This window comes from Temnothorax longispinosus, chromosome 2 (genome assembly GCF_030848805.1).
Source record: "Temnothorax longispinosus isolate EJ_2023e chromosome 2, Tlon_JGU_v1, whole genome shotgun sequence".
Classification (NCBI taxonomy): Eukaryota; Metazoa; Arthropoda; class Insecta; order Hymenoptera; family Formicidae; genus Temnothorax; species Temnothorax longispinosus.
This window is the reverse complement of record NC_092359.1, coordinates 8,678,340-8,705,173: the sequence shown is the minus strand read 5'-3', so window position 1 is coordinate 8,705,173 and position 26,834 is coordinate 8,678,340. Positions and strand designations below refer to the sequence as shown.

The 26,834-nt window shown below is 36.4% G+C and overlaps 4 protein-coding genes and 1 long non-coding RNA gene across 8 annotated transcripts in view; 3 read left to right on the top strand and 2 right to left on the bottom strand.

Moving 5' to 3' along the window:
• Positions 1 to 15,100, top strand: part of Dgk (diacyl glycerol kinase 1) — a 90,443-nt gene extending 75,343 nt beyond the window's left edge. Inside the window, exons 7-18 of the mRNA XM_071770999.1 lie at positions 4,016 to 4,138; positions 4,991 to 5,040; positions 6,746 to 6,820; positions 7,040 to 7,277; positions 7,471 to 7,676; positions 8,155 to 8,328; positions 8,660 to 8,951; positions 9,328 to 9,452; positions 9,617 to 9,901; positions 10,134 to 10,335; positions 10,464 to 10,645; positions 11,082 to 15,100. Of these exons, the coding sequence (XP_071627100.1) occupies positions 4,016 to 4,138; positions 4,991 to 5,040; positions 6,746 to 6,820; positions 7,040 to 7,277; positions 7,471 to 7,676; positions 8,155 to 8,328; positions 8,660 to 8,951; positions 9,328 to 9,452; positions 9,617 to 9,901; positions 10,134 to 10,335; positions 10,464 to 10,645; positions 11,082 to 11,171 (2,042 nt within the window). The 3' untranslated portion in view covers positions 11,172 to 15,100. The remainder of the gene's footprint in view (positions 1 to 4,015; positions 4,139 to 4,990; positions 5,041 to 6,745; positions 6,821 to 7,039; positions 7,278 to 7,470; positions 7,677 to 8,154; positions 8,329 to 8,659; positions 8,952 to 9,327; positions 9,453 to 9,616; positions 9,902 to 10,133; positions 10,336 to 10,463; positions 10,646 to 11,081) is intronic.
• A 1,460-nt stretch (positions 15,101 to 16,560) lies between these two features.
• On the top strand, positions 16,561 to 22,426 carry Ge-1 (Enhancer of mRNA-decapping protein 4 homolog Ge-1). Its single transcript, XM_071769709.1, has 9 exons — positions 16,561 to 16,751; positions 16,901 to 16,969; positions 18,130 to 18,335; positions 18,463 to 18,842; positions 18,926 to 19,194; positions 19,281 to 20,929; positions 21,017 to 21,224; positions 21,317 to 21,607; positions 21,722 to 22,426. Exons 1-9 carry the CDS (start codon positions 16,741 to 16,743, stop codon positions 21,909 to 21,911), a joined length of 3,273 nt encoding a protein of 1,090 aa, XP_071625810.1. The 5' UTR covers positions 16,561 to 16,740; the 3' UTR covers positions 21,912 to 22,426.
• Positions 22,427 to 23,362: 936 nt separating this feature from the next.
• On the bottom strand, positions 23,363 to 25,700 carry LOC139808896 (rRNA-processing protein UTP23 homolog). The gene is made up of 3 exons (XM_071771407.1): positions 25,421 to 25,700; positions 25,085 to 25,317; positions 23,363 to 24,423 (listed from the first exon to the last, which is right to left on the bottom strand). The coding sequence occupies exons 1-3, from the start codon at positions 25,538 to 25,540 to the stop codon at positions 24,009 to 24,011; spliced, it is 768 nt and encodes a 255-aa protein (XP_071627508.1). The 5' UTR covers positions 25,541 to 25,700; the 3' UTR covers positions 23,363 to 24,008.
• LOC139808905 (uncharacterized) lies at positions 25,198 to 26,820 on the top strand. The gene is made up of 2 exons (XR_011730970.1): positions 25,198 to 25,334; positions 25,624 to 26,820. It is a non-coding gene; the product is annotated as an uncharacterized lncRNA (long non-coding RNA).
• Positions 26,335 to 26,834, bottom strand: part of LOC139808885 (ribonucleoside-diphosphate reductase large subunit-like) — a 79,096-nt gene continuing 78,596 nt past the window's right edge. For 3 of the 4 annotated variants that reach the window (XM_071771385.1, XM_071771382.1, XM_071771383.1), the window contains exon 11: positions 26,423 to 26,728. In XM_071771385.1, the coding sequence (XP_071627486.1) occupies positions 26,423 to 26,728 (306 nt within the window). Of the gene's footprint in view, positions 26,729 to 26,834 lie in introns of all 4 variants that reach the window. The other variant, XM_071771386.1, reaches the window with a different exon arrangement.

Here is a 26,834-nt window from a genome sequence, read left to right as displayed (position 1 = left end):
TCTGTCCCCCCCCCTCTCTCTCTCTTTCTCTCTCTCTCTCCCAAACAAAACCTGAGATCGTAAATGCTGTGATGAATTACGGCTCGAAGGGACGTGACATCTCTTTCAGAAGTGTACTTCACCACATCGGAGCGACAGTCAACGTAATCGAAAAAAATAGCGACCGCAATACCGTGCGGATATATACCGCCCTTTATATCGCTTTTACGATATCGACGCAACCATCTCTTTGCTTCATTATGTCGCTTCCGCGAGTTTTGTCATGACGTTTCGCGTTATTTTTATCCACGCAAAGCACATCTCATACTTTACTCGATACATATCTAAGTGATTCCATCACTAGAAATATTCATATCGCTGATAGAAAAAGTTATCTCGTTCGATGATTAATCTGATTAAAGCTCTCCACTGAACTGAAACTCGATAGCTTCGTCGGTCGAGAAGGCCCAAGATCAAGGAGTGATTAGTTCCGTCAATTTTCCAACGCGCGTGACACGTTTAAAAAGTAATCGATTCAAATTACACGGGCGAGACGTCAACACACGGTGTGTTTATGTCTGCTCTAAATGAAGACGCGCCGGTAAGTGACGGAAATAATCATGCTTACATTATGGATTTTAAGGAAAATATTTATTCACGTCTGCGGCGATCGTGCCATCGATCGCGCCCGTAAACTTTGCGCGCGCCTTACCGGAGATACAGGAAATGGATATCGCTGTCTTAAATTCTGATTTTACACGACAATCCGCGCGCGTACGCCGAGAAACGAAAGACGGGTCTGATCTTCACGAAATGTCATGACGTTACCGGGGACTGTGTACGCGATTGAGAAAACTCGGTCCGGTTCTATTTCCAGGTCTGTTTGAAGAACGGGTCTGATCTTATCGTCTTTTCGAGAAACACGTGCTCTTCCGCGTCGGGATACATCGTCGGAGATGATGAAATCCCGAGTTAAAGCCTTTCGCACGCGCGCGCGCGCGCGCGCCTCTCGGTACACGTGGCTCGTGAAAAATGCAAGGAAAACATCAAATATGATCCGAAAATACATAGAGAGTGTATGACGAATGTCCCGATAGCGCTAGGCTGCCCTCGAGGCATTTTGAAATTGTTGCCGAGCTGGAGCTAAGCCGCGTCTCAGACTCGATCTCGTCTTTTATGAATCAGAAGATGAATAGTCGCCTCCAGGTGCACGCTTCGTAATAAAAAGGGTCGTAAAATACATCATGTGAAAAACATATGAAGAGGACAGGAATAGAGAGCGGAAAAATTGCTTCGGTCGATGTGTATAGAAATTCGATTCGTTCGAATACATTAGTGATGAAATTCAACGATTTCACCAATATCCATCAGCGATAAGATCTTATAAAACCAACTTACATCTTCTATATATATTTCTGTAATAGTTTCGATATTCTGTATTTTTGGTCCGATATTTCTCTATGAACCAACCATTTATGCCGTTTCAAATGTGGAAAGCACAAAAAAATGCCGCGAAAGATGGAACAGACCTAATGTCATTTCGTGTTTCCTTAATAATTAATTAACTCCTAATCTACTATCGTATCGATCCCGAATAGCACAGAGTGCAGGGACTGGGACAGCGCGCGCTTCGAATTATTCGCGTGGCATACAGAGACAAGTTTGCGTATAGCGCATGCACACACATGCCAGTGTCACCGAAATAGCTGTACCACCGGTATCATCCGGTATAAATGACGTCACGAGTGTGCGAGAGAATGATACCGGGTTCCTGGGACCACGTCTCAGTGACTCTTGAGTCGCAGCCGAAGCAACAAGTGCTAAATTATTAATCGCACGTTAATATTATATCAAACGCGTTATTCGACAATCGGATTAGTCTCATTATCCGATTCTGGTTAAACGTCGCGATACAAAAGGATTAAATAATTCAGCATATAAGAACAGTCTCCCCTTTTTCGTCGCTCTTAATAGTGGGAAATGGTCCAATTACCAAATGTGTCGGGAGTGAAGCTGAAGGAAGGTGAGATGAAGTTTTCTAACTCTCGAAGATTCGACATGTAAAATACTGGAATATCACTAAGTGCTCGAAAGAACATTTCTGCGATTGTATATACGTACAATCAACGTTTACAGATTCTTTTTTAATTCCCGATATGTGGCAAATACGTCAACCCATTAACGTGAAATCAACTGAACCACATAATCCATGCTGCAGCCCGCAAATAATAATTAGAGTTCAATTTACTGAAGTCACTTATTACTCGTGATTATCATAGATTTTCATTAAAACGGAAGCAAGGCCGAATGGTAACTATTATTGTATGGTTATGAAATTACGTCCCATAAACTTTGATAAATTGTCCACGTTGAGAGAAAAAAATAACGCGAGAAAAAAGTATTCGGACTGCTCGAAGTACAGCTAATATGAATGTTACTAGGCAATAAAAAATAATTTAGTAGATTTATTCAAAGCTTCAGCAACACCGAATGTCACGATGATTAATCGTCATGTACGCAATCGATCAGAACGTCACCGCGTGCTCGTTACCGAACGATTTTTTTTTTCAAGTGTCGTTACCAACGTTTTTTCGCGATTTTCAAGTGAAAATTTATTCCAAGTGGAATAAATTGGATTGTCCGGGCGTAAAAAAAAGTATACGATCCCGCGTGGATAAAGCGCGTGACTGCATGTATTGGCGCGACGCATCGTCTCGTGCGAAAATTTATTTTTAACTTATTCATCGTCATGCAAAATTATTCTTGCGAGACGCGCGATAACGTCCAAAAATAAGAGCAGAGAAATCGAATTATCGGAGGGAGAAGATCGTATGCTAATTCTTCTATTAATGGAAAATACATAATTATATATTCATGGAACGTATTCGGAGTTATAAATCTTTTAAGACAAGATTATATAGGTATGTGCCTTTATATAGACAATACGGATCTCTAATAAATTGTATTTCAACGATGAAACTGATGCTAAATTAATTATTATCGAATCAATATTATAACAATTAGGGTTTCAAAAGCGGTGTGATATCAATGAGTGTATTTCTTCATACGGTGGAAATGCAGAATATACTTTCTATCAACCTTCTATTGTTACTTTTCCATTTCATCGCGCAGCAAGAGATCGCTTTCGCGTGTTTTTTTTTTTTTTTAATTCGAATTCGTCAATATTAATTTCAGTCTACCTACAATTCGAATTTCGAAATCGTGACAGCAAGAATAAATTTTATCAACTGCAATCCAATCGATGTATAGAGCCGCGTTGATTCATGCAGAAATACACGGCGGTTCGGATATAAATAGGCGAGCCAGAAATACGGGCTAGACGTCGTCGACCTGTCTCGAGCCGTTGCTAAATTCTAACAATCTATTATGACAAATCCAATTCATCGTTTATACATATTGACAATCGCGCTATCTCGGTCGAAGCAACAGGTCCTTTAGACTTTTAGACACAATTAATCAAGTTCGCGTATGGTACGTTTATCTAAAAATACGGCTCGATCGTCCTGCCGAAATCGCATCGTCGAATTTTCCGTTCACTTTAACGGCCGAATGCATCGTGATATTTCCACGAAATATGGGACAGATCTATCATATTGTAAGTCTGGCGATTCTCACTTTTGCCCGACATCCAGATACTTTAGCAGCAACTTTTCCACGAAATACGACGTCAAGGAAAATCCCGGTGAAAAATCAGTTTAACTGCTTTGGACCGAAACGGCAGTTATGATCATTTCTGGCGGTTTGAGATCGTGTCGTTAATATTTGAAAAATACAATTAGGATTTCGCTGTAAATTAATACTGTTATTAACACAAATATAATTATCTGATATTTAATGTAATATATTAAAATAATGCAATCTGAAATATTTATTTATAAAATTATGAGTTATGATTTATGATTGTAGAAACCCGAGTTATTTCATAAATAATATTGCATTAATCACATTTATCGGACACTAATTGCGGGTTATTTAATATGAGATCACAAATTGAAAATAAATTTCTGTTTTCCAGAGATGAGGCATCTTGTCAGAAAGCAAAGCACAATAGATGTCCAGTCCGTTAAAGTCAGCCTCAAAGACATCGTTTGTTATCTCTCTCTCTTAGAAGCCGGCAGACCGGAGGATAAACTGGAATGTAAGTAATTGCCACAAAACAGCAATTATCTCTCGGAATTGGCGAAACTCCCGTCAGCTTTCATGCCGAATAATTCGTTAGCGGATGATCGACGATGCTTTGAAACAGACCCAACGGCGTTGTTTTCTGTAGCCCGAATGATGCTATAACGATTACACGGTTGTTTCCTGTATAATCAAAAAACATGCCCGCGCATAAATCACGACGGCATCCCGTTCGTTTTTAGGAGAACGTTATCAGAGCGATATTTCACGTGCGTGCGCACATTAAATATATAGTGACAAATTGTTTCGCGGAGTATATACATATATTGTATATACATATATATGTATATAGTCGTGAATATCTCCAGGCTGAAAGCTTTCAGACTAATCTTCCCCCAAAATTACACGCTTGCTTTTCGGCGTAGAGTTTATTAAATTTTTTCACATGCGTGCTTCCTTTGAGAAAGATTTCAAAGTATTTCCGCAAAAAGATAAAAAGATAATGAGAGATGTTATTTAGGATATATTGAAAAATGTTAAAACGAGAGTTGAGAAGAAACCAAATCTTTTCTACGTAAATACGTTCTTTGATCTGTGTGATTCAAAATTTTGGAAGAATGCAATTATGTTAATTAAGCGAATATTTTGTCCTCGGCGAGAAATTGAGGCAACGTATATAAGAAAAAAAAGGAACGAGAATAATGACAGCTAGGTATAGAATTTACGAGGAAACTCGCGTGTCGGCCGACAGTCATTCTCGATTTTCTGCTACAGTTGTTACAAGTCCATTCCGTCTGGACTTGTAGTGCAGCTGCAACTTGTTGCGCGACAATTTCGGTTTGCGTTAACTCGATAATCTTTTTTTCAGTCATGTTCCGGCTGTACGATACGGATGGGAACGGCGTTCTTGATACGAACGTGAGTATAAAGAAATCATCATCGTCAGTTAACGCGGATAATCACGCAAGCAGCGACACGTGCGAGATCTGTGTCTTATAATTAATGTCGTTTGTACTAGGCGTAAATGTCGTTAATTATTAATTATTATCACACATGGTCATATATGTGTATTATGGCTACATTAATACGATTACAATGCATTTCTATATGTAAATAAGATGGGAACCAAATAAATGCCGTGTCGTGTGCGCGATGTTAAAATAATCACACGAGCGACAGCTAAGTGAAAACGCGACAAAAAGTACCGTCGCTTACAATTAGCTGAAAAATAATTCTAATTCTAATTTACGCCGGCGAAACTGACTTTTTCTCCAACAAAAATAGATTGACCTTTGCTGCTTAAGTAACAACGGCGGTATAGAATAGCTCCGGCTGATAATAATAGAAGAGATAAATACGTTTGTTCCATATACTGTTGGCCGCACCCATAACAGGCACGTCAATTGACATGTACCCCCGTGCGATCCGTTACAACGTGAATTACATGGAACGAGTGTAATTTCCGGTGCTTCGGTGACGCGCATCATTGATGACCTCTTTGCAATTGAAAGCCCGGAAAGCAGTATCAGTTAGCTAATGCATTATTATTATTATTATCATACGTGAAAACAGTCCATTTTATATCAGTACTGCTTGATTATATGCGCTTATCGTGCGTCATCAATAACGTCATACATAATAATACTTTTTAATCTTTTCTACGAATAGTGGACCATTAATAAACGTTATCATTATAATATATTAATTATTCTAAGAATGCAGTTAAAAGTCTTTCAACATTTAAATTTTAAATAATTATAAGAAGCGTCTACTTTTGTCCGGTAGAATTTTCGCGGAGAACTCGTTTCGCGTTTTTTTTTTATTTCAAAATACGGCGATAGCCATAGTTTCCGGAAAGACAAAATAAGCGTTTTTACATTCGAAATTGTTTATGGCGTCAGGTGTTCAATGCACTTTGTTATTCGGCAGCGAAGCGTTAGAGATACGCGTGCATATTGATGCATATATATATATATGTATAGAACGGAGGCGCGATTTATGCGTTGACATGAAATTACGGGCAAGAAGGATGCCGGGAAAACGACGATCGCCCGCATAATGAGTTCCACGTTGAATAAATCATTGATATCGCGGTGTACAAATTGTGTGGCACGACGATAAATATTCACGTTGCCGATAGCGGAACCGCGGGTAAAGCAGATGGAAATGAAAATGCGGCGGAGACGCTGCTCACTCGTTCGCATCTATTCAGTTAGAGCAAATAAACGGCCGAAGAAGATGCGAGCTTTTAATGAAAAATGTATTAGGATCATACGTATGTGAAATTCGATATACATATGTATATAAAAAGGATATATTCGACATATATGGGCCGATTTCACAGTCTCCGATTAACTTGATCCTCCGATTAAACTCACTCTTCGTCTCTTTCCAGGGGGGCAGTTGGAAAGAGATGCAGAGTGAGTTTAATCGGAAGATCACATCATTAATCGGAGATTGTGAAATCGACTGTATATATGCGAAATTTCAAAGAGTGAACGATCAATATCTTGATATATTATGCGGTTTGATAGATTAATAGATAGATTTATAGATTAATAAAGCGGTACGCGATCAACAGTTCTTTATCGGTGTTACTAATGTCATTATCATGTGTATCCAGGAGATGGACTGCATCGTAAATCAAATGATGAACGTTGCGGAGTATCTTGGCTGGGATGTCTCAGAGTTGAAACCGGTAGGTAGAAATGGTGCCTTCTTTTAGCAGACTCGGATTTTGGGGACTGGACGATCGTGTTTCTGTTACAATTCAATTATATAGCAGTTTTTCTCTTTTCCTATATTTGAAGAAAATATTAAAGAAAATCTAAGAAATAGAAATAGAAAGAAAATTTCGAAGCTAGCTGGCAATTGGAATACGAGACGAATACGAGTAGAAAGTATAATTTCGTTTTAGATTCTGCAAGATATGATGATAGAAATTGACTACGACGCAGATGGTACAGTGTCGCTGGAAGAATGGAAGAGAGGTGGCCTCACGACAATACCCCTGTTGGTTCTTCTGGGTCTGGATTCCAACGTGAAGGAAGATGGGAACCATCTGTGGAGGCTAAAACATTTCAGCAAGCCCGCGTACTGCAATCTCTGTCTAAATATGTTGGTTGGCCTCGGCAAGAAAGGGCTTTGTTGCGTCTGTGAGTAAGAAATCCTTGATATTGCTACCTCCATCTCGCGATGTCAGATATAGAGCAAGTTAGATCAAAGTAGCGATCGCAAAAACGTTACCATGCGAGGAACGTAACCAACGTCTCTAAGAACGGGTGCGTTTTATCCAAAACCGACGAATACGAATAATCATCGTTAACATGGTCCTCCTTTTCGGATCAGTTTGCAAATACACGGTGCACGAGAGGTGCGTGCAAAGAGCGCCAGCCTCGTGCATAGCCACTTATGTCAAGAGCAAGAAGACATCCCAAACAATGGCTCATCATTGGGTCGAGGGTAATTGCCACGGAAAATGTTCCAAATGCAGAAAGACGATCAAAAGTTACAATGGCATCACCGGCTTACGCTGCAGATGGTGTCAATTAACCGTGAGTACTCTTCCCAAATTGATACTAACGCAAGACACGACGCAATACATGTATATGTGTGAACATCTCGTAATATATCGCCGCAATTAATTATATTTATTATCTAAAACAGATTCGTGGTCTAAAATATATTCGTATAGTTATACGAGAAAGAGAAAGATTATATAGTAAAATATCTGATACTCCAAAAATATCATAAAATGAATAATTTATTGATTAAATAAGAGATTGGACCTAATGTAAATTATTTAATACATATTTCTTTAATGTAACTGATTAAATAATGCAAACAAAAATAGATATTATAATTTGGGATTAATCACAAAATTTAATTACGCGTATTAATAAATTTATATGTATATGTTTTATTCATTAAAGCGATAATGTGAGAGTATATATATATATATATATATATATATATATATATATATATATGTTCCTAATTATTTACGTAAATATTTTCACGGAAATATTGCAGTTGCACAATAGATGTGCGTCACAAGTGCGAGCGGAATGTACGCTCGGCGATCATGCGGTACACATCCTTCCACCTACGGCAATTTGCCCCGTTGTACTCGATAGACAAAGGTCATTGTCGAGGGACAGCAAACGTGGTAGCAAACACTGTCAGGACAGCTCATCGGTCAGTTCCGTAAGTGCAATACAATAATTAATTATCTCCTATCATTGAACATCCATCTCGCGAGGAAACAAATACGAAATATCGAAATGTAATCACTTATGTGTATGTTTAATTATTCAGTAAAATTAAATTTTAGCTCTTTGGATTGTATATAAAATTATGTTCGTAAATGAAATATATAAAACTTACATAATTAAAATTAATCGACCATATCGATTTAGGAAAGTATAAACTTCAAATGCTAAGAAAATTAAAATTGAGAAATTGTACTTTCAAACGGGACAGTAACGAAATACCATATAATTCTGTAACATACAAATAAATGCAATAAATCTAATAGGGTGTTTTCCTGAGCTGCGGTAGTTCGTCGACTCAACAACCAGCTATGTCCTTTCAAATTACACCAGGGGAGAACACGAAGCCGCTTTTGGTTTTCATAAATCCAAAATCGGGCGGCCGGCAAGGGGAGCGAATGTTACGGAAGTTTCAATACATTCTGAACCCTCGGCAGGTCCATAATCTAGCGATCGGCGGGCCCATGCAGGGCCTGCAGATGTTTAAGGACGTGGAGAATTTTAGGGTGATCTGTTGCGGCGGCGACGGAACAGTCGGTTGGGTTTTAGAAACCATGGGTATGCATCGCGATTTAATTACGATGTACATATTCAATTAAATTCACGTCGAGATAACGCGAGTAAAGTGAATAACGATTGTGCAATGGCAGCACGTAAAAGCGGTGCTTTGTAATAAATTTTGCAATATTGTGTGCTAATTGTTAGTCGTGCACGTATATTAAATCCGATAATAGGTTTATCGACTATATAGACCATATAGACCAGCAAATGGACTGGATTTTAATAGACCCCTCCCCGTTAACCGATTACGCATAATAAGTTTATCATTTCGATGTTGCTTTTCGATACCGCTTTAATTGATTACTATATAATAATTTAACGTTTGACGACAACCACATGTTGTAATTATTGCCTTCACGACTATTTCATCCAGATCGTGTGCAATTCGAGAAACAACCTGCCGTTGGCGTTATACCTCTCGGTACGGGCAATGATCTTGCCAGGTGCTTACGCTGGGGCGGTGGTTACGAAGGAGAAGCGGTACACAAGGTGCTTAAGGTAAAGCAAATAATATATACATTCTAATATACATATGTGTACTTAGAATCTGAGAAAATATATTCTTCTCGTATTTTTATACATCAGCAAAACGTCGGACGTTTTATTATTTAACAAATTGCACTGTGTGGAAATTCACTACATGAGACCTAAACGATTCGCAGAAAATAGAAAAGGCAACGCAAGTGATGATGGACCGCTGGCAAATAGAAGTGGATCAAAAGGACGAGAAGAAACCGAATCAAGATAGTATACCGTATAATATCATTAACAATTATTTCTCGGTGGGCGTCGACGCCGCTATCTGCGTCAAGTTTCACATGGAGAGGGAAAAAAATCCCGAAAAGTTTAATAGCAGAATGAAAAATAAGTTGTGGTACTTTGAATACGCAACCACAGAGCAGTTCGCTGCCAGTTGTAAAAATCTCCACGAAGATCTCGAGATAATTGTAAGCATGGCTTAATATATATACGTAATCTCTCTTCATTCAGTTAATGGATTAGTATATCGAGTGTCGAGTAGAGCCGATCGAGATTCAAATGCCGAACGCGGAAAGACAAGAATTAATCAATCGGTTCCGTTCTAAACATCGTCCTGAATACGTACAGTCAAATCCGTAATCAATCAGTTCAATGGAATCAATGGAATTCGTGACGCTACGTGCATTTCATTGATTGCAGTGTGACGGTACGCCTCTGGATTTGGCGCATGGCCCATCTCTGCAAGGAGTCGCATTGCTAAACATTCCTTTCACTCACGGGGGTTCGAACCTCTGGGGCGAACATCACGTGCGGCACCGCCTTGGCAAGCGAAAAAAGCGACCTGACAAAGAGCTCAGTACCAGTAGCTTCAATTCCGTAGACCTTACAGCCGCTATTCAAGGTGAGTTCAGTGCGAAGTAATCGGTTCTCCGCGAACGATATAATAATACTGCTGCGTCTCATACGCAGAAGAACGTCGCAAATAGAAGAAATGTTCGATAATATTGAGTACTTACCCATTGTCCGCAGACATCGGGGACAATCTGATAGAAGTAATCGGTCTGGAGAACTGCTTGCACATGGGACAAGTGAAGACCGGACTCCGACATTCCGGCAGAAGACTAGCCCAGTGTAGCAGCGTCACCATCATCACGAGCAAACGATTCCCCATGCAAATCGACGGCGAACCTTGGATGCAGGGTCCTTGTACGGTGAGCTGAAACAGAAAATATTCCAAATCATGGCAAATATTTTTGGAACATTAGCGGGATTTTTTCTTTACTTAAGAAAAATTTTATCGAACCTTTGTCAGAGAAAAAATAAAATAGAATTATTATTAACATTATTTTCACTAGTTTCCCAAATTTTGTCTTAATATAAGCGTATAATTTCGTACTTATTATCAAAATGTTCTACGCAAAACTTGATTATAAATATTAGGTTGGCCAATAAGTCCGTGCGGTTTTTAACTTATAAATGTTACTTATAAATAACCGCACGGACTTATTGGCCAACCTAATATTATAAATTCCTGTTCCTAAGTTTATATACATTGCAACGTTATGGAACATGATTAGTATATTATTTCATGTTTTCATATTAAATTACAAGTTGACTGGAAGGCCTAAAAATATTTCTCTGGCGCAGATTCGCATCACACATAAAAATCAAGTACCGATGCTGATGGCACCGCCGCCAGATAAGAGCAAAGGCTTCTTCCGGTTCTTAAAGAGGTGAACGCAACAACTTTACGCTTTTACCGAAGGAGGATGGATACTATCGAGTGAAAAGATCAATTCCACCTGTCTCTACCCAGTCTTGTCATCGTCCGGCACGTTTTTTCCTCTTTATTACGGCGGAAACGTATCGGTTCCATCGTATGTAGTCGCAGCTTCGATACACGTCTAAATGCAAAAGAACACGAGCGTCAGCGCGCCTTAGGTATTCTTGTGTACAGTATTTTTCAAGATAAACGAAATTTTATGTCCTAGTCTTAGATCACGCCAAGCGGTAGGCTCGACCGTCTTAAGCCTTTTTAGAAATTTTTAATCCGTTTGTCTACCCTTAACTGGCAAAGTATGGACATCGAGCGGAAAGGGTTCGGTTCGGCCATACGTACGATAACGTCGTAATAACTCCGTCGCTTTACTTGTATCTTTCAGAGTCGCGATTATTTTTAATTTACGAATTCGTATTAAGGTATCAATTAAAGTATCTTTCAAATTTAGGTGAGAACAGGCTCGCCGACACAAAGACGTCGTCTTTCCAGTTAAGGGTCAAAATTACCTCGCGCGAGTATCGGTCGCGCAGCGAGCGCTTTCACGTTGCGAGTTTTGAGTCTATCGCTTCTTACATGTGCAGATCGACACTGGCGCATGTATTTACGCAGCAAGTAGACGGCATATTAACACGGCGAGTATTGTGCGGCGTCGTGCAAACGAGAGTGGAGTTGTAACGGCCACTTCCGACTTAACGCGCATGTGGATACGATTCTTTCAAGATCTATCGCCGAAACAATTATAGCGTCTCTAGCGTAGAAAGGAATGGGCGAAGCAGATGGACTAGACTGGTCGACATTTTCGCTTGTGATACGTGATATATTCCTAATTCTGGTTCTCCTTTGCACGAATCCGTCCGTCAAACACGAGTCACGTACTTTCCTCAATTAATGCTAGGTTTTTTGTACCAAGGGCTTAGCCGTAAAAACGCTTAGGCATAAATCACGACTTATTTATTTATTTCTACGACGTATTTATTTATTTATTTATTTATTTTTCGCGTATTTTATAAGTCAGAGCAATATATCATGAGCATATCAACGAGTAAGTGCGATCGCGCAGCACGTTGTAATATTTGGTTGTTAAAATATTTATATATCTCGCGAAATTGCGAAGTCAGTGAATATCATTTAATCTTCGCGGACTGTAATTGAATAGCAAATACAACAACTTGCATTTTTTTTATTTTAGCACATTTATTATTTTCATTAATTGTATATAATCATTATACTTTTCGCGCATTCATGTTTCTCGTGCCCGCAAGAATTACAACTAAATTTTTCTCGTATATCCATTAACATACGTTGTCTTATTACACGTATAAATACCTATATTCTATGCATTATTGGTGGCCCTACGCTGATCTAAGTAACAGGTGCTTCAAAACGCTTTTCTTCTTCTCTGCTAATGTTATTCCAATTTAAACTTCGTACACCAATGACGATCGATTCAATATCATTTCTTAAGATTTCCGTAAACGTTAAGGAAGAAAGTAGCCCTCCCCTAATATAGCCATTAAGTGTATCGTCTATTAAATCATATAGATTCTATATTTCCGTGCACTTGTTGGACACATTTTTGTTAGTACGATATAAAATCTGAGATATATCAATTTTTCAATCTAATTGTAGCGAAATGGAACTTTATGTTTTTGTAATTATATATACATATATACATATATACGCAGCCAAAGGAATAATATATACAATTTAAAATCCCGCAGGGACCATCTCGATATATAAACGATAAAGATTTTAAATTTTCATATCTTCGTGCAGACCGAGATTTTAATCTTTTGTAATATTTAAACCGTCATATTTGCGAAACCTTTCGCGGCTATTTAGATTTTACTTGCGTTAGATATATATTACGCAGACTAAAGTGAAGAGCAACGCGTGACAATTAATTGATTCTAGAGCAACAAATAACCGTAAGCGAAAGTTTTGCAATAGAGTATAGTTTACATTTATGACAATTCGAAGTACAACATTATACACCTCTTTCCTAGGTAGATGGTTTAGCTTACTCTCCACCCACCGGTCACTCATGATCGTCATTGTTTTTTTATACCGCGATCGCGCAAGATGATTTACGTGACGGTTAACGCGGTCGATTAGTCGCTAGGTAAATCGAAATACTACGCTTACAAAATAAAACTTGTAATCGACGAAGAAAGGAAGAAAAGTTTTAATTTTCAAGTCGTTACCTACTAGCGTGCGAGCTCTAGGGGGAATGAAAAACGACGAGAGATTGAAAAAATCGCCGCGAGGACGAACGGGAGTCTATCCTTGCAGTCCTACGTCTCTTCGATCTGTGAATACTAACGGCACAATAACGACGATATTGTTTTTCTATTGGATTGGCGCAGTGTCTCAGTGTGCTTTGTCATTGTGTAACATTATATATGATGCGAGAAGACCCAAAAATTACTCGTTATACGGCAGTATGGGGAAATGTAAGACGTTCGCGACGAGGGCCTGTTGGAAATTCAAGGGCACAGCTTTCGGGGCAACAATCGCTGATACCTGAGACAAAAGTCGGAAGTAAAGAACTGTACTGCGTGCCAACAATATTCCAAGAGGGATCTCGGCGGTATAATTTTAATAACCGGAACATTGTGGCCGTCTCGTCGTAAAGAATGCGATCGCAAAGTGTGAATCGGATGTAAAAATTACAATTCTATTAACTGGAATCGCTATAGCGATCCTTGCCTACTGTCCTAATGCAGAATGAAAACAAATGGATCGAATCTGCGCGAACAATGTGCAGAGCAAATGACAAATATCTAATGTTATATAGTTATGACAGTGATACAGGGAAAATTGACGTAGCTATGCGGAACACTTATTGTTAGCAGAATTATATGCAGATAATTTCTGATACAAATACGATCAGGGTGAGAATTTATTGCTGACATAGCAGTCGTTTGGAAAGTAAAAGATTTCGAGGAAGTTTTTCATTGTTCGATAAGAAACTTCTTCATTTTTCATCTTCTTCGTTCTCTTATCATTTTCATCTTTTAAATAACAAGACCCGCTTTGTAGAATCTTACTCCCAAAAAGATGGTTTAAAAAATGTTGGTAAGAATTTTGTAAAAAATTAAATTATGAACCATCTTTACGTTGACTTGTAAATCTCTTTGGATATCTTATATTCTTCTTACGTTTCTTCAGTGTAATTATTCTACGATTAATACGATTTAATTCGGTATTAAATAATTTAATTCTTACATTCGAAATTTAAGCTACATCAAGTATCATCACTGTAAATTCTTTTTTTTATGCCACACTAAAACTTAATTATATCTCTGGACTTTTTTCCACATTGAAACTTGAAAAAATATATTTAATTATAAAGTCTAATCACTCATAAATAAAACGTGCAATTAATATCTTAAAAATAGAAGAAAAAGGCAGAGAGCAATACAGTTTCAAACTAATTTTTTTGTCTGGATTAATAAGAATTTAGTTTCGCAAAAACGAATTTCCATAACTTTCTTTCAAACCGCTTAGCCTTCGCGTAATCGGAAAACGAGTTACGGACGTTTTGAGTCCTACGTCGCTAATAATGAGGCAAAAGTTAAACGCTATTGGAGTTGTACCATACTGTGTACGATGTATTATAATCCGATTCACCTTTCCCTGCGCCCTCGACGAATATACGTGATCCAAAACGCGATGTCTGGCATGCGGAACATATAGGCGCGTCATAGTCGTTAAGCGCTACTCGTGGAGCGACATATTAGCTGAATTTTACTGCCATCTTTTTTTGGGTCTACGTACGTTTGAGCACTACTGCCATTTTCCAAAGGATAGACACATACGCGAACGAAAAAGCCTGTCTATAGTGTAATATAACGTAAGAAATAAAATGTAAATTTATCGCGAATGTCTCTCCTCTTCCTGTCAATAATTCCGATCTTTCAGAATTTCAGATCGATTGCACATGGTCACCCCTCGTCATTTCAGGGCGAAGATGAAATATTCGGCGCAGCTAATTTTACGATTTTGTGAGCAACGTATAATAGTATTAATTCTAATTGCCGAAGTTAATCTTTAAACCTTTAATCGATTAAATTCTTTAGAAAATCTTCAACTTAAAACAAATTTAATTCTAATTTATTCCAATATTTAAAAACAAAAAATTCAGAATGTCATTATTTTACTTTTTTTAAATAAAAAAATTTTTTTCAAAATAAATTTCTTGCTTATATATTAAGCTGGAGATTTTTACTAGGTTCCATCGAGTTGATCTTTCATTACGTCGCGTATTTTAAACAAAATACATCTAAAGCACAATATATAGATTTGCGATTCGATATCTCTCTCAATAATCTTTATAACAATACATTAAAAATTATACTCACGCTCGGTCGGTTTCATGTGTCGCGCGAGCGGCGCGAGGACGTGTCTCTCGCCGTTTCGCCAAAACCACCTGAAACAAACAGCAGGCACACTTTATAAGTCGCGGAGAAGAAGATCGAGCTTACAAAATGCCTGAATCGTCATTTCGATCGGATGGAAATACCTTTCCTCGCGACAGAAATCATGTTCGACGACGACGTTGCTCGTGCGCTCACACACGCGATACCCACACACGACCACCATTACATGGCGCTGACGATTCGTCATTTCAAATTTTGAACGCGCGGGCTTTGTCGACGGGACAACTGGTTGCGTCCCCAAAATCACGTCTCGTCTTTTTCTTCGTCTTTAAGTTTTTTTATTGGCACCAAGTGGAATGTAGGGGCCGGTATCACAGTCTCCGATTAACGGGATCCTCCGATTAAACTCACTCTTCGTCTCTTTCTAGGGGGACAGTTAGAAAGAGATGCAGAGTGAGTTTAATCGGAAGATCACGTTAATCGGAGACTGTGATATCGGCCCTAATCGATCACAACAGGTTTGCATCATCGCATCACGTTTCATTTGACTTACGTTGCGATTGATAATAGCAGCACAAGGATATGGTAAAAAAAACTGCGCAACGATACCGAAACTGTCGTTATGGAGAGATTAGAGATTCCCCGTGCACGTCTCATTTGACTTACGTTGCGATTGATGATAGCAGATCGACTCGCGACAGTCGCGGCGTCGGCGTCGCGGCAACGCCGGCAACTGGCACTCGGTGTTAATTCTTCCACTGGATCGACCAATCGGTAGGTTCCGTTGAATTGGCCAATCCGGCGCCGGCCAACCGGACGCGCGAATAAAACTGAATACCAGCGGCAGATATTTCGAGTCTCGATTCTCGAGAGTCTCGAGCTCTCGAGCTCTCGAGTGTCTCGACGGGGATTGCCCGCACTGACGTCCACTTCGCAATGCTTCGCAAGTCGCACCACTTCGCACGTATATACGTACTGACAAGTGGGTGATGGCCGCCTGACGTTTCACTTTCGTTGGAATTTACCGAATTGATCTCGCGTGTGCGTGCCTCGAGATCGTTACGGGGCCGGTGATGAGCGCGCGGCTGCTCGACTAGATCCATTCGATCCCGAACGAGCGGCACGCCGAGGAACGACAGCATTTATGCCCGAAAGGTGAGAAGGAGAGAGAAAGATAGAGCGATCCCCCCGTAATGCCGATATCGTGCAGGCCAGCGGCACCGCCGGCTGGGGTTAGGAATCGTCCGCGCCGTCCGCCCGTCGACCCGGGGACCGTGCAGATCTGTAAATTCGTTGTTTTGCAGGGACACGGCTGGCGACATGAGCAAGTCCGGGGAAGGCAATCTGAGGCATCTCCACTTTCAGCAGACAGTGTAAGTTCTCCGAGAGAGCTTTAGAGCTTTTAGAGCCATACAGGTGTAGAGTCATGTCGCACCCCTAAAAACTTCTGCCAACGTAGATTAACTTTAATCTCGATTTAAAATTCTTATGTTCATCTCTACTATGTAGATTAACTTTAATCTCTACTTACTTTTTATCTCTTTCTAATTCCTATGTCCATTTCTACCATGGAGATTAACTTTAATCTCGGTTTAACTAACTTTTTATCTCTTTCTAATTCTTATGTCTATTTCTACCATGTAGATTAATTTTAATCTCGTTTAACTTGCTTTTTATCTCTTTCTAATTTTTACTGTCCATTTCAACCGTGTAGATTAACTTTAATCTCGGTTTAACTTGCCTTTTATCTCTTTCTAATTCTTACGTTCATCTCTACTAATGTGGATTAACTTCAATGTTGGTTCAACTTATTTTTTATTTTTTTTTTAGTTCTAGGAATTAGAACGAGATAAAAAGTAAGTTAAACCAAGGTTAAAGTTAATCTGCATTGATAGAAATGGACATAAGAATTAGAAAAAGATAAGTGACAAAAATGAAAATATTGTAATAGCCACTTTTCATCAAACTCTCAAAAGGATAAGCGAGATGTTAAAAAAAAGAGCAATTTAAAAATTCAAAAGTTCTTAATATTCGTTAAATCATAAAAAATATGATCAATATATGGATCAGATAATATAAATGATCTATCCTTTTATCTTTGTGTCTGCTTGTGTAAAACTAGGAGATGAATAGCTTGATTGAAACAAATTACTTGTTTAATCCTAAAAAGTTTATTTAAATCTATATTGAATAAGCATTATTTTACTTAAGTTAAGTAGTAAGTGCTTTACTTGAGTAGTAAGTGCTTTTAAATTTTTGAACTATCCTTGGAACTCTATATGAGAGATTGAGATACATGATTAATTATATTTTAATCAAATATTATGGTTTCATGTTTCTATAAATAAATTTCAGCTTTCTCCAAAATAATTTTCCACATAAACATGCTTAGCATTTCTTTATCAATATATTTTTTCTTGCATTACCCGTTTGATTTCTTTTTTCTTTATATTAGAAGAAAGATATAAATAAATATGACATGTAGGTTTCAATTTGTATAAAAATCCTCATATGTAGCGTTCCATTTCTACAGGGAGTTTACTGGACGGGAGGATCAACATTCAGTTGAATTGTGTAGCACAAATGTGACCATTATCCCTTCTCCTGGTGATCACGATCATGGTAGTTCTAAAGTAAAGTTGAAGAACATTGTTGATTTCACATGGGATCATCATCTTTATACCGGCCAGTTGTTGGCCGTTCATGTATCTGGAAAATATTTAGCCTATGGTTTAAAAGGTAATATTTGATAAAATTGAGATTTGTTGTTTGCAATGTTTATTTTTTTGCAAATTAAAATTGCTTTATATATATATATAAGCGATTTAAGTCATACTTCTATTTAGATAAATTTTCTATCTTTTAGTCAGTGCCGGTGGTGGGGTAATTCGTGTTGTATACAAGGAATTAGAACATAGAGCTCTGCTACGAGGAATGCGTGGTGCTATTCAAGATCTTGCGTTCGCCCATGTTTCAAATGCAATTCTTGCGTGTATCGATTATACAGGATCACTTTTTATACACACAATTGAACCTACGCCGTCTGAATTATTATGTAGTTTAGTATTACAAGTAGACGCGGAAGACGTTTCTCCAACTAGTCACCGAGTGATCTGGTGTCCGTACATCCCAGAGGATGATGCCTCTGACGGAGACGAAGTATCAAAATTATTAGTCCTAACTCGTGGTTCCAAGGTTGAATTGTGGTCGGTTGCGACGATAGCGTCAAGATTTAGATCAGTAGAGGTATATGAACATATACTTCCATAATTTTTATTACACACGGAGCATGGGCAATGAATAATTCTCAATTTTTTTTGCTAAATCAGGCAACAGATCCAAGTATTAAAGAAACTGGTGGCATGATGGAAATTGATCAACACTCAGGAACTATTGTTGAAGCCACACTTAGTCCAGATGGCACCGCATTAGCAACTGCTAGTACAGATGGAGAAGTGAAATTCTTTCAAGTCTTCCTTCATAATAATTCTCACAACGGCCAACCGCAACCACGTTGTTTACATCAATGGAGGCCTCATGGAGGACGACCCATTTCTTGCCTATTTTTCCTTGATGATCATAAAAATTATCAGCCTGAGTGAGTATTTTGGAAATATCAATTCGACATTTATATATATACATTGAGTAAACTCAACATAATTAAGGGAAATATCTATTTTTCAGTGTTCAATTTTGGAGATTTGCTGTGACGGGGTGTGACAATAATTCAGAACTAAAAGTATGGTCATGCGAATTGTGGACTTGTTTACAAACAATCAAATTTGCTCCAAATCCTTCTACGGGCAAAGTGCCGGTACTAAAAGCGGGCTTAGATCTTAGTGCTGGATATCTATTTCTATCAGACATATATAATAAAATTTTATATGTACTAAGTCTTTCAAAAGACAAAGGTGAGGCGCTAGCATGCATAAGCACGGTATCAGAGTTTCTCCTGCCATATCCAATTCTAAGTTTCGGAATTGTCGAGGCCGATCAACGTAAAATACGGTCGACCGGCGAATCACTGGAAGATCTATGTGAAGAGATCGAAGAGAACGATGAACAACTTGTCATTTATATGTATCTAGTCCAACCAAAGTCGTTACAAGAGTGTCACATTGCCTTTAAACCTGCCTCACAAGGAAGTGGCAATTATCTTATAGGTACACGTACTCACGATTCGCTGGATTATTCTGAAGATATGCCAGATATGGGAACCGCTGCTCACAATGGCATGTCCGAAGAGAATTGTGAGGGAGAACGATCTTTATCTACCACAACCGAAACGATAATTAATCATAGTGGTGGTGGCTTAAACTTAATGACGCCTGATGCATTCAGTTCGCCTGCAAAAAAAGAGAACAACGAATTGGAGTCTGATCCCGAAAGTCCAGATTTGAGGAAAGTCTTGTCTAGTAGTCCTATTGCACAAGCGGTACAAGCTTTGAACGCATCTGATCCGCCACTCGTGAAAAACGAGATAGAAGAGCAAACTCCTGCCAGTTGCGGTAGCAGTCCATCTAGAGAAGTAAGAGAAATTTTGTCTCTTTCTAAACCAGATGAAGAAACTGATATCGATGGCAAGCCGGAAACGAAAACGAACGCTGATGAGGATTGGTCTAATATCCCAATGGTCCTGCTTAAGGACGTTAGTGTGCATGCGATGCAAGAGTCGGAAGAATTTCCCGAAGATGATGAGAATAATGTTCAAAGGCAGAAGACGAAAGATGAACCGAAGACGTCTCTTCCTACCGATGATCCTGGAACATTATGGCGAACAAACAACGACATCAATAATCTCGAAATAAACAACAAATTGAAATCTATTTTAGAGATAGTTCAGGATCAGTGTCAAGAGTTAAAAGAATTACGCGCAGAAGTTACTAGATTGCAACAAGAATCGCCAGTAACTACGCAAATAGAATCCGCATTGACGAGAATGTCTCAACAGCATAATGCAAGCTTGGAACAAACTCTATATGATCAAATGACTCGTCAACATGAATTTCTAAACACATTTGAGACAACGATCAAAGACAAGATTGAAAGTACCTTGCCGCGTACAGTCGAAGATACGATAAAGCCTTTGAAGCATCAAATGAGATTAGACGCAAATCAAATGGACGAACATTTTCAGAAAAATATATCTGAATTGATAAGCAGTTCTCATGTAAAAGATACCTTATCTTTGACAGCTGCAAATGCAGCTAAACCAGCTCTGGATGCTGCTTTTAAGGAAGCATTCACAACTGTCCTTTTACCTAATATGGAAAAAATTTGCCAAATTATGTTTAAGCAAATCCAGGAAGCTTTTATTAAAGGTACTCGCGAATGTAAGTAATTTATTCTGTCCACATCATTAAGACACAATTAAATATTTATGTATATATAACGTACTTACATAACATTTTCTTTTATAGATCTACAACATATCGATACAATCATCGATAAACAGTATCAACGTCATAATGAGCAGCTAAGCGAAATGTTATCAACATTAGTACGCGAAGAAATGCAAGCTGAATTGAATAGAGTTTTGACGACGATACAAGATGGTACTATTCGAACAATTCGTGATTCCATACGAGAGAATCTGAATCAGCAACTTACAGAAATTTCTAGTGCGCGGTAAGGAACTTGTTGTAAATTTTAAATTTAATACCACCATAGATACTATCAGATAGATATAATTAAAATACCCTTTTTCTCGAAACCTATAGGTCAAGAGCTACAACACCTGCTATACCTGTAACCGCTGTAGCTGATGCTCAAGCGCGTGTCATGTCCCTCCTTCAAAGAGGTCAACTGAACGCAGCTTTTCAACAAGCTCTGAGTGCAAGTGATTTAGGATTGGTAGTACTAGTGTGTGAGAAAACAGAACCTTCGAGAGTATTTTCGTGTAATGGAGCCCCAGGACAAGCCTCAAGATGCATTTTGCAGCAACCTGTTATTCTTTCTCTCGTACAGCAATTATCTGCTGATTTAGGGCACCGTACAGAATTAAAACACAGGTATTTATTAACTATTTTTTAAATTTATGTTTAGGTTGTATAATATAAAAATAGACATTTGTACCATTTGCAGATATTACAAGATATTTTAAATAAAAATTACCTTCTTTTTAGATGGCTGGAGGAAGCAATATTGAATTTGGATCCAAGTGATCCAGTAACACGAGAACATATGGGCACGGTGCTAATGACTCTACAAAATCAAATAGCTACGTTTGTAGCGAGTAATCCGAATCATCGATCGACGCGCCGCATGAAAATGCTCGCTATGGCTACACGTGCACTATTAAATCAACATCCTTGACCATCACGTTTGTGAGATTATTCAAATATATGATATAAGATTTTTTATGTTCTGTTTAAAGACTACTTTTGTCTAAAAGCAATATTAACAGAAGTCGTGTTTAAGACGCAGTAATTTTCATATAGAATATAAAACAGATATAGGTATGTGTGAAACCATTAGCACTCACATTACTTTAACAAACATTCAGATTCAATTTAATTTTATTTAAGAGATAGATTTTTTTTTACATGCTTAAACGTTTTGTTGAAATTTTTTAAATTTATGTAATTTTTACATAAGCTATATCTGATTTAATTCTAAAGTGAAAAAAAAAACGTTTTAAGTTGAGCGTAATATTGATTTGATGATAGATTAGTACTAGAAAATGGTCAGTGCTAATGCTGAAAAAAAATTTTTTTTTCGTTCCATACTGTTTAAGTTTTGCATGAACAGTGTTACATCCTACATGTGTGACGACTAAAAATAAATTTTCACTTGTAAGTTAATAATAAAAATTACAATATTTCTTCAAATTTTATAACCTTATAAACATAGTGCATGTATTTCATGACATTACATTTAATCATACTTGTATGAAAGATCCGTCTGTAAAGATTTTTATTAAAACATCTAACTTTGAAAGCTTTTGGTTTAATAATTGTTTAGAAACATAATTTTTTGACAGAGAAAGATTCTATTTTTGTGACTAGCGATTTGTGAACTAGGAAAAGTCTATATCGGAAAATAAATAATAATACGCTACATGATAATTGTAATATTCAACTGAATGAGGTAAAGTTGGAATTATTTTACTTCTATGATCAAGTTCAAATATTTGTACCTAATAGAAAGATTACGTTGTTTAACTATATGTAGTGGTAGATCTACTTATAAGCTTGAAAATTATAGGACCTTGATATGCCAAAGAGCCCTCATACGTCAAGGTCGTGTCTTGAATAAATTAGAATATCTTCAGCTTTTTAACTTCAAATTTTCTATGTTAAATTTCTCGTTTTTTTCATTGCAACAATTAATTTTTTTTAAATGTCATTCACGTTTAATTTTATGTATGTATACATACACATATAAAAAATATCTATATATATTTATAAATATATATAATATATATATAATATATATATATATATATATATATAATATATATATAATATATATATATATATATATACATGTATATTTATATTTATATATACATATGTGTGGGTAATAAATTTATATGTATACATTTTTAACAGTTCTAACTTTTATATGAACTTTATTAAAATATATAAATATTCGTTATATTTGTAAGGTAAATTTTTCTTGAGAACTAGAAATATTATCCTCCGAGAATATAGATCTGCCACTATTCAACTCTGATTATCTTATAAATGTATACTTATGATAATATAGTTTTACACATTGTCTGAAAGTTCTTAAACAAAGGCTGTAAATAATACTGTGCCACCTACAGCAAAAAGTTTATTTTCCAACATTTTTATACTTTCGATATGTAGAAGTTCCTAATTCCAGATTCATGTGTTCAACTGTATGTTAAGATATTCTAGGAAAATAACATTATACAACGTTATTTAATATCGTACTGAAGGATGTAATATACACTTTTTTCTGAAGTGAGAGCTTTTTGTTACTTATTTTTGTTAGTCACTATATTTTCTTATTTAAATGATATCAATCTTAATTTAAAACAGCGCACCTTATTATTTTTTCGTTAATAAAAGCAAACATTGTAAATTATTTTTATTAAATAAGAAACATTTCAGTCATTTAAAACTAAAGTTTTTATTGATACTATAGCTATAGAATTATGAAAGATTCTTTTATAGAAATACTAAACATTTCATGTTTAACATGACCATAAGAACTATGATATATCTAAATACTTGAAGCTTATTAAAACTTTATATACATCTATATATATTAAAGTATTTTAAGTACTTTATTATTTTTATTTCTCAACAAAAAATATTAATTCAATGTGCAAAAAAGTACTTTGTTCTCTCAAATCCCGATTTTTAACGATTTTATTTTTATATTATATTCACAGAATACATGTTTACAATTTGCACATTCAAATTTTACATACATACAATTCTATGTCCTACATTCACTCTTCAGTTCTGTTAGTAAAGCCTCTTTAACGTGTGACGCTATTTTAATTTTTCTTTTCCTGACTTTACCAGACTTTGTACTACTTTTGTTCAATATTATTGTTTCCGGTTTTTTCTTTTTTTTCAAACAGCTAAGTGGATTTGGTCCTCCCTTTTTCCTCTTCTTCTTCATTTTACTCTCCTTCTCTTCTAATCCTGCTTGCTTTCGCAATACCTTTACATTTTCTTTCTCCCATGTAGTCATTCCTAAACCTTTCTTCGTAGCTTCAGCGTGTTTGCGACTTGTCTCTGAAGGAGAGTATAGAGTGGGTGCTTTTCCATGCAAATAAATTACAGGAACTCCTGGAATTATCCTCAACTTATCCTGAAGCTCACGATCTTGCGTTGCAACGATATATCTGTAACAAGCACAGTTTTATATAAAAAAACATTACTTTTTTTTATTATATAATGGATATTATTCTTGATGCTTATATGTCAAATCAATTGTTTATTAGCATTATATGTTTAAAACGGTATATAAACTTAAAATGACGAAAATAAGAGATAATCTTTTGTATATATCAGCTGAATGAGATTTTCTTGAAAAATGTGACAAACTCATCGAAATAAGAATAAAAAATATTTTACTCTGATTCCAAAATAAACAGTTTAGTTTACAATACATTTGATGTACAATAGAAGAAAACTCTTATTTTTTTATTACTGGATTTTGAACACACATTAAACCTTCTAAGGACAGTTTTCTAGATGTTTCAACATAAAAACTCGAGAGCACACAAATAACTGTTGTCCGCACATTGATTACGGTAAACATGAAAGATCCACGTGCGTTTAGTTCACAAAAACGATTATCGTTTTGTCATTTCATTGACAGATTTGAATTTTTAGGGAATATGGAAATATCCAAGGTCGATATTCATAGTCAGATCTTGTATATAAGATCTGACTATGAATACTGGCCTAAGATTTAAACAATATAACATAAAAATTGAAAAATTGATTTTCTCTTACTCTCTTGGGTATATGTACCGTCAGACAATGCATATAGAAATGTACCTTGCACTATTGTCTTTCCCTATCATAGATTGTAAACATTTTGAGCCGCTTATTGGTTTCTTCTCATGTCCACATCGGTGTACAGCGTACTGCTTCACTATTTGCGTGGCGCCGTTAACTGTTGAAGAGAATACACCAAGTTTCTCGGTTTCCGAGATGATGCACGCCGTTGTCAGCAGCTTTATCTCGGATTGGAAGTACTTTGCAAGCTGTTCCTGTATGTTGAATTTGTTCTGCAAAGTATAATAAGGTACAAATATGATGGATAAGGTAAACTGAACGTTGTGAAAATTGATAACAAACAGAAAGATAATAATAAAAAGATGTATAACTAACCTGTAATGCCGCAAATGCAAATGTGCCGTCAATGAGGATTTGAAATGGTTGACGAAACTTGTAATTGTTTACATAAAATCCAAGAATTTTTCGAGCTTTCTTGGTTCGTGAGGTCTTCATTTTAAAGATAGCTTCAATAAAATTATGTTTACAAGATTAGACATCTGAGTGAGCTAACCTAATAACTCTTGCTCCTCGTCAAGACAGGTGTAGCATTGCGCAATGGCGGCCGAAGAATAAGACAGCCAATCAAATTTTAGTCCGAAACATCGCGCCACATTCAAATGTAGCATTAGTCAAGGTCCGTGACAAGAATGCAAACAAAATTAAATTTGTTAATATAATAGGAAAACTCATAAATTAATAAAAATATGTAATACATAATAAATTGATGATAAAAGAAAAATTTCTACATTGATTAATAAGTAGTAAAGGAAGATACGGCGAATAAGGAATTGAAAAACATTATTAATGAGGAAGTATACAGAAATGATTTAACTTGTATTGCAAACTGTAAGAACAATTTTCCCGATACTATCTTATATATTTAAAATCGTCTTGAGTTTATTATAAGATGCTATAGTAATAAAACAGGGTGAACCTTTTATTCTATAATTTAACATTTAAGATTGGACTTGTATACCATGAATACTGTTCTAAAGTTATAGTAATGTCTAATTTATAATACAAAAGAAAGTGTAAGAGTGTAGAGGAGATATTATGGTAAAATTAATAATTATATAATTAAAGGAACGCATTCTTCCAGAATGTTTTTTTATTTTACATGTTTCTACATTTTCCTTATTGCTTATTTTATAATTTTTTTTTTTACTTTTTTCTTAAGAATATTATTTTCTACGAATTTCAAAATAAAAATACAATTTTTATATTTTGTTAAAAAAAATATTCACTTTTATTTTAATGTGGATTTCTGCATTCTGTTATTACTTTGTTTTTGGATATACATTTTGTATTTGAACAAAATGTTTAATTTTATCTTGTCTATGTCATGTTATCGCTGTTACTTACGAGACGGTACACGCTAGATTTCAAACCCTGCAAATAAAAATACATATTTAACATTAAATTTATATGCCATCTCAAAATACACTTTAAACTTACGACATTCCAAGCATAATAATGTACGGATGTAAGCTTGTCTAATGGATCAACCATGTGAATATTTAAACATTGCGACTGATCGATAAAACGTCCACGAGAAGCTGCCATATCAAAAATAGTCTGTTGTGGCATTTCCCAAACCGTTTTGTAAAGCTGCTTTAAATCCTCGGGCATGTCTTCAATGTTCTGCAAACGAGAGAGCCAGTTTACTTATAAAACGTACATTATATCTATTTCGTAAATATTTATGTAATATAATAAAATCACATTATAACGTAGTTAAATTAAATAA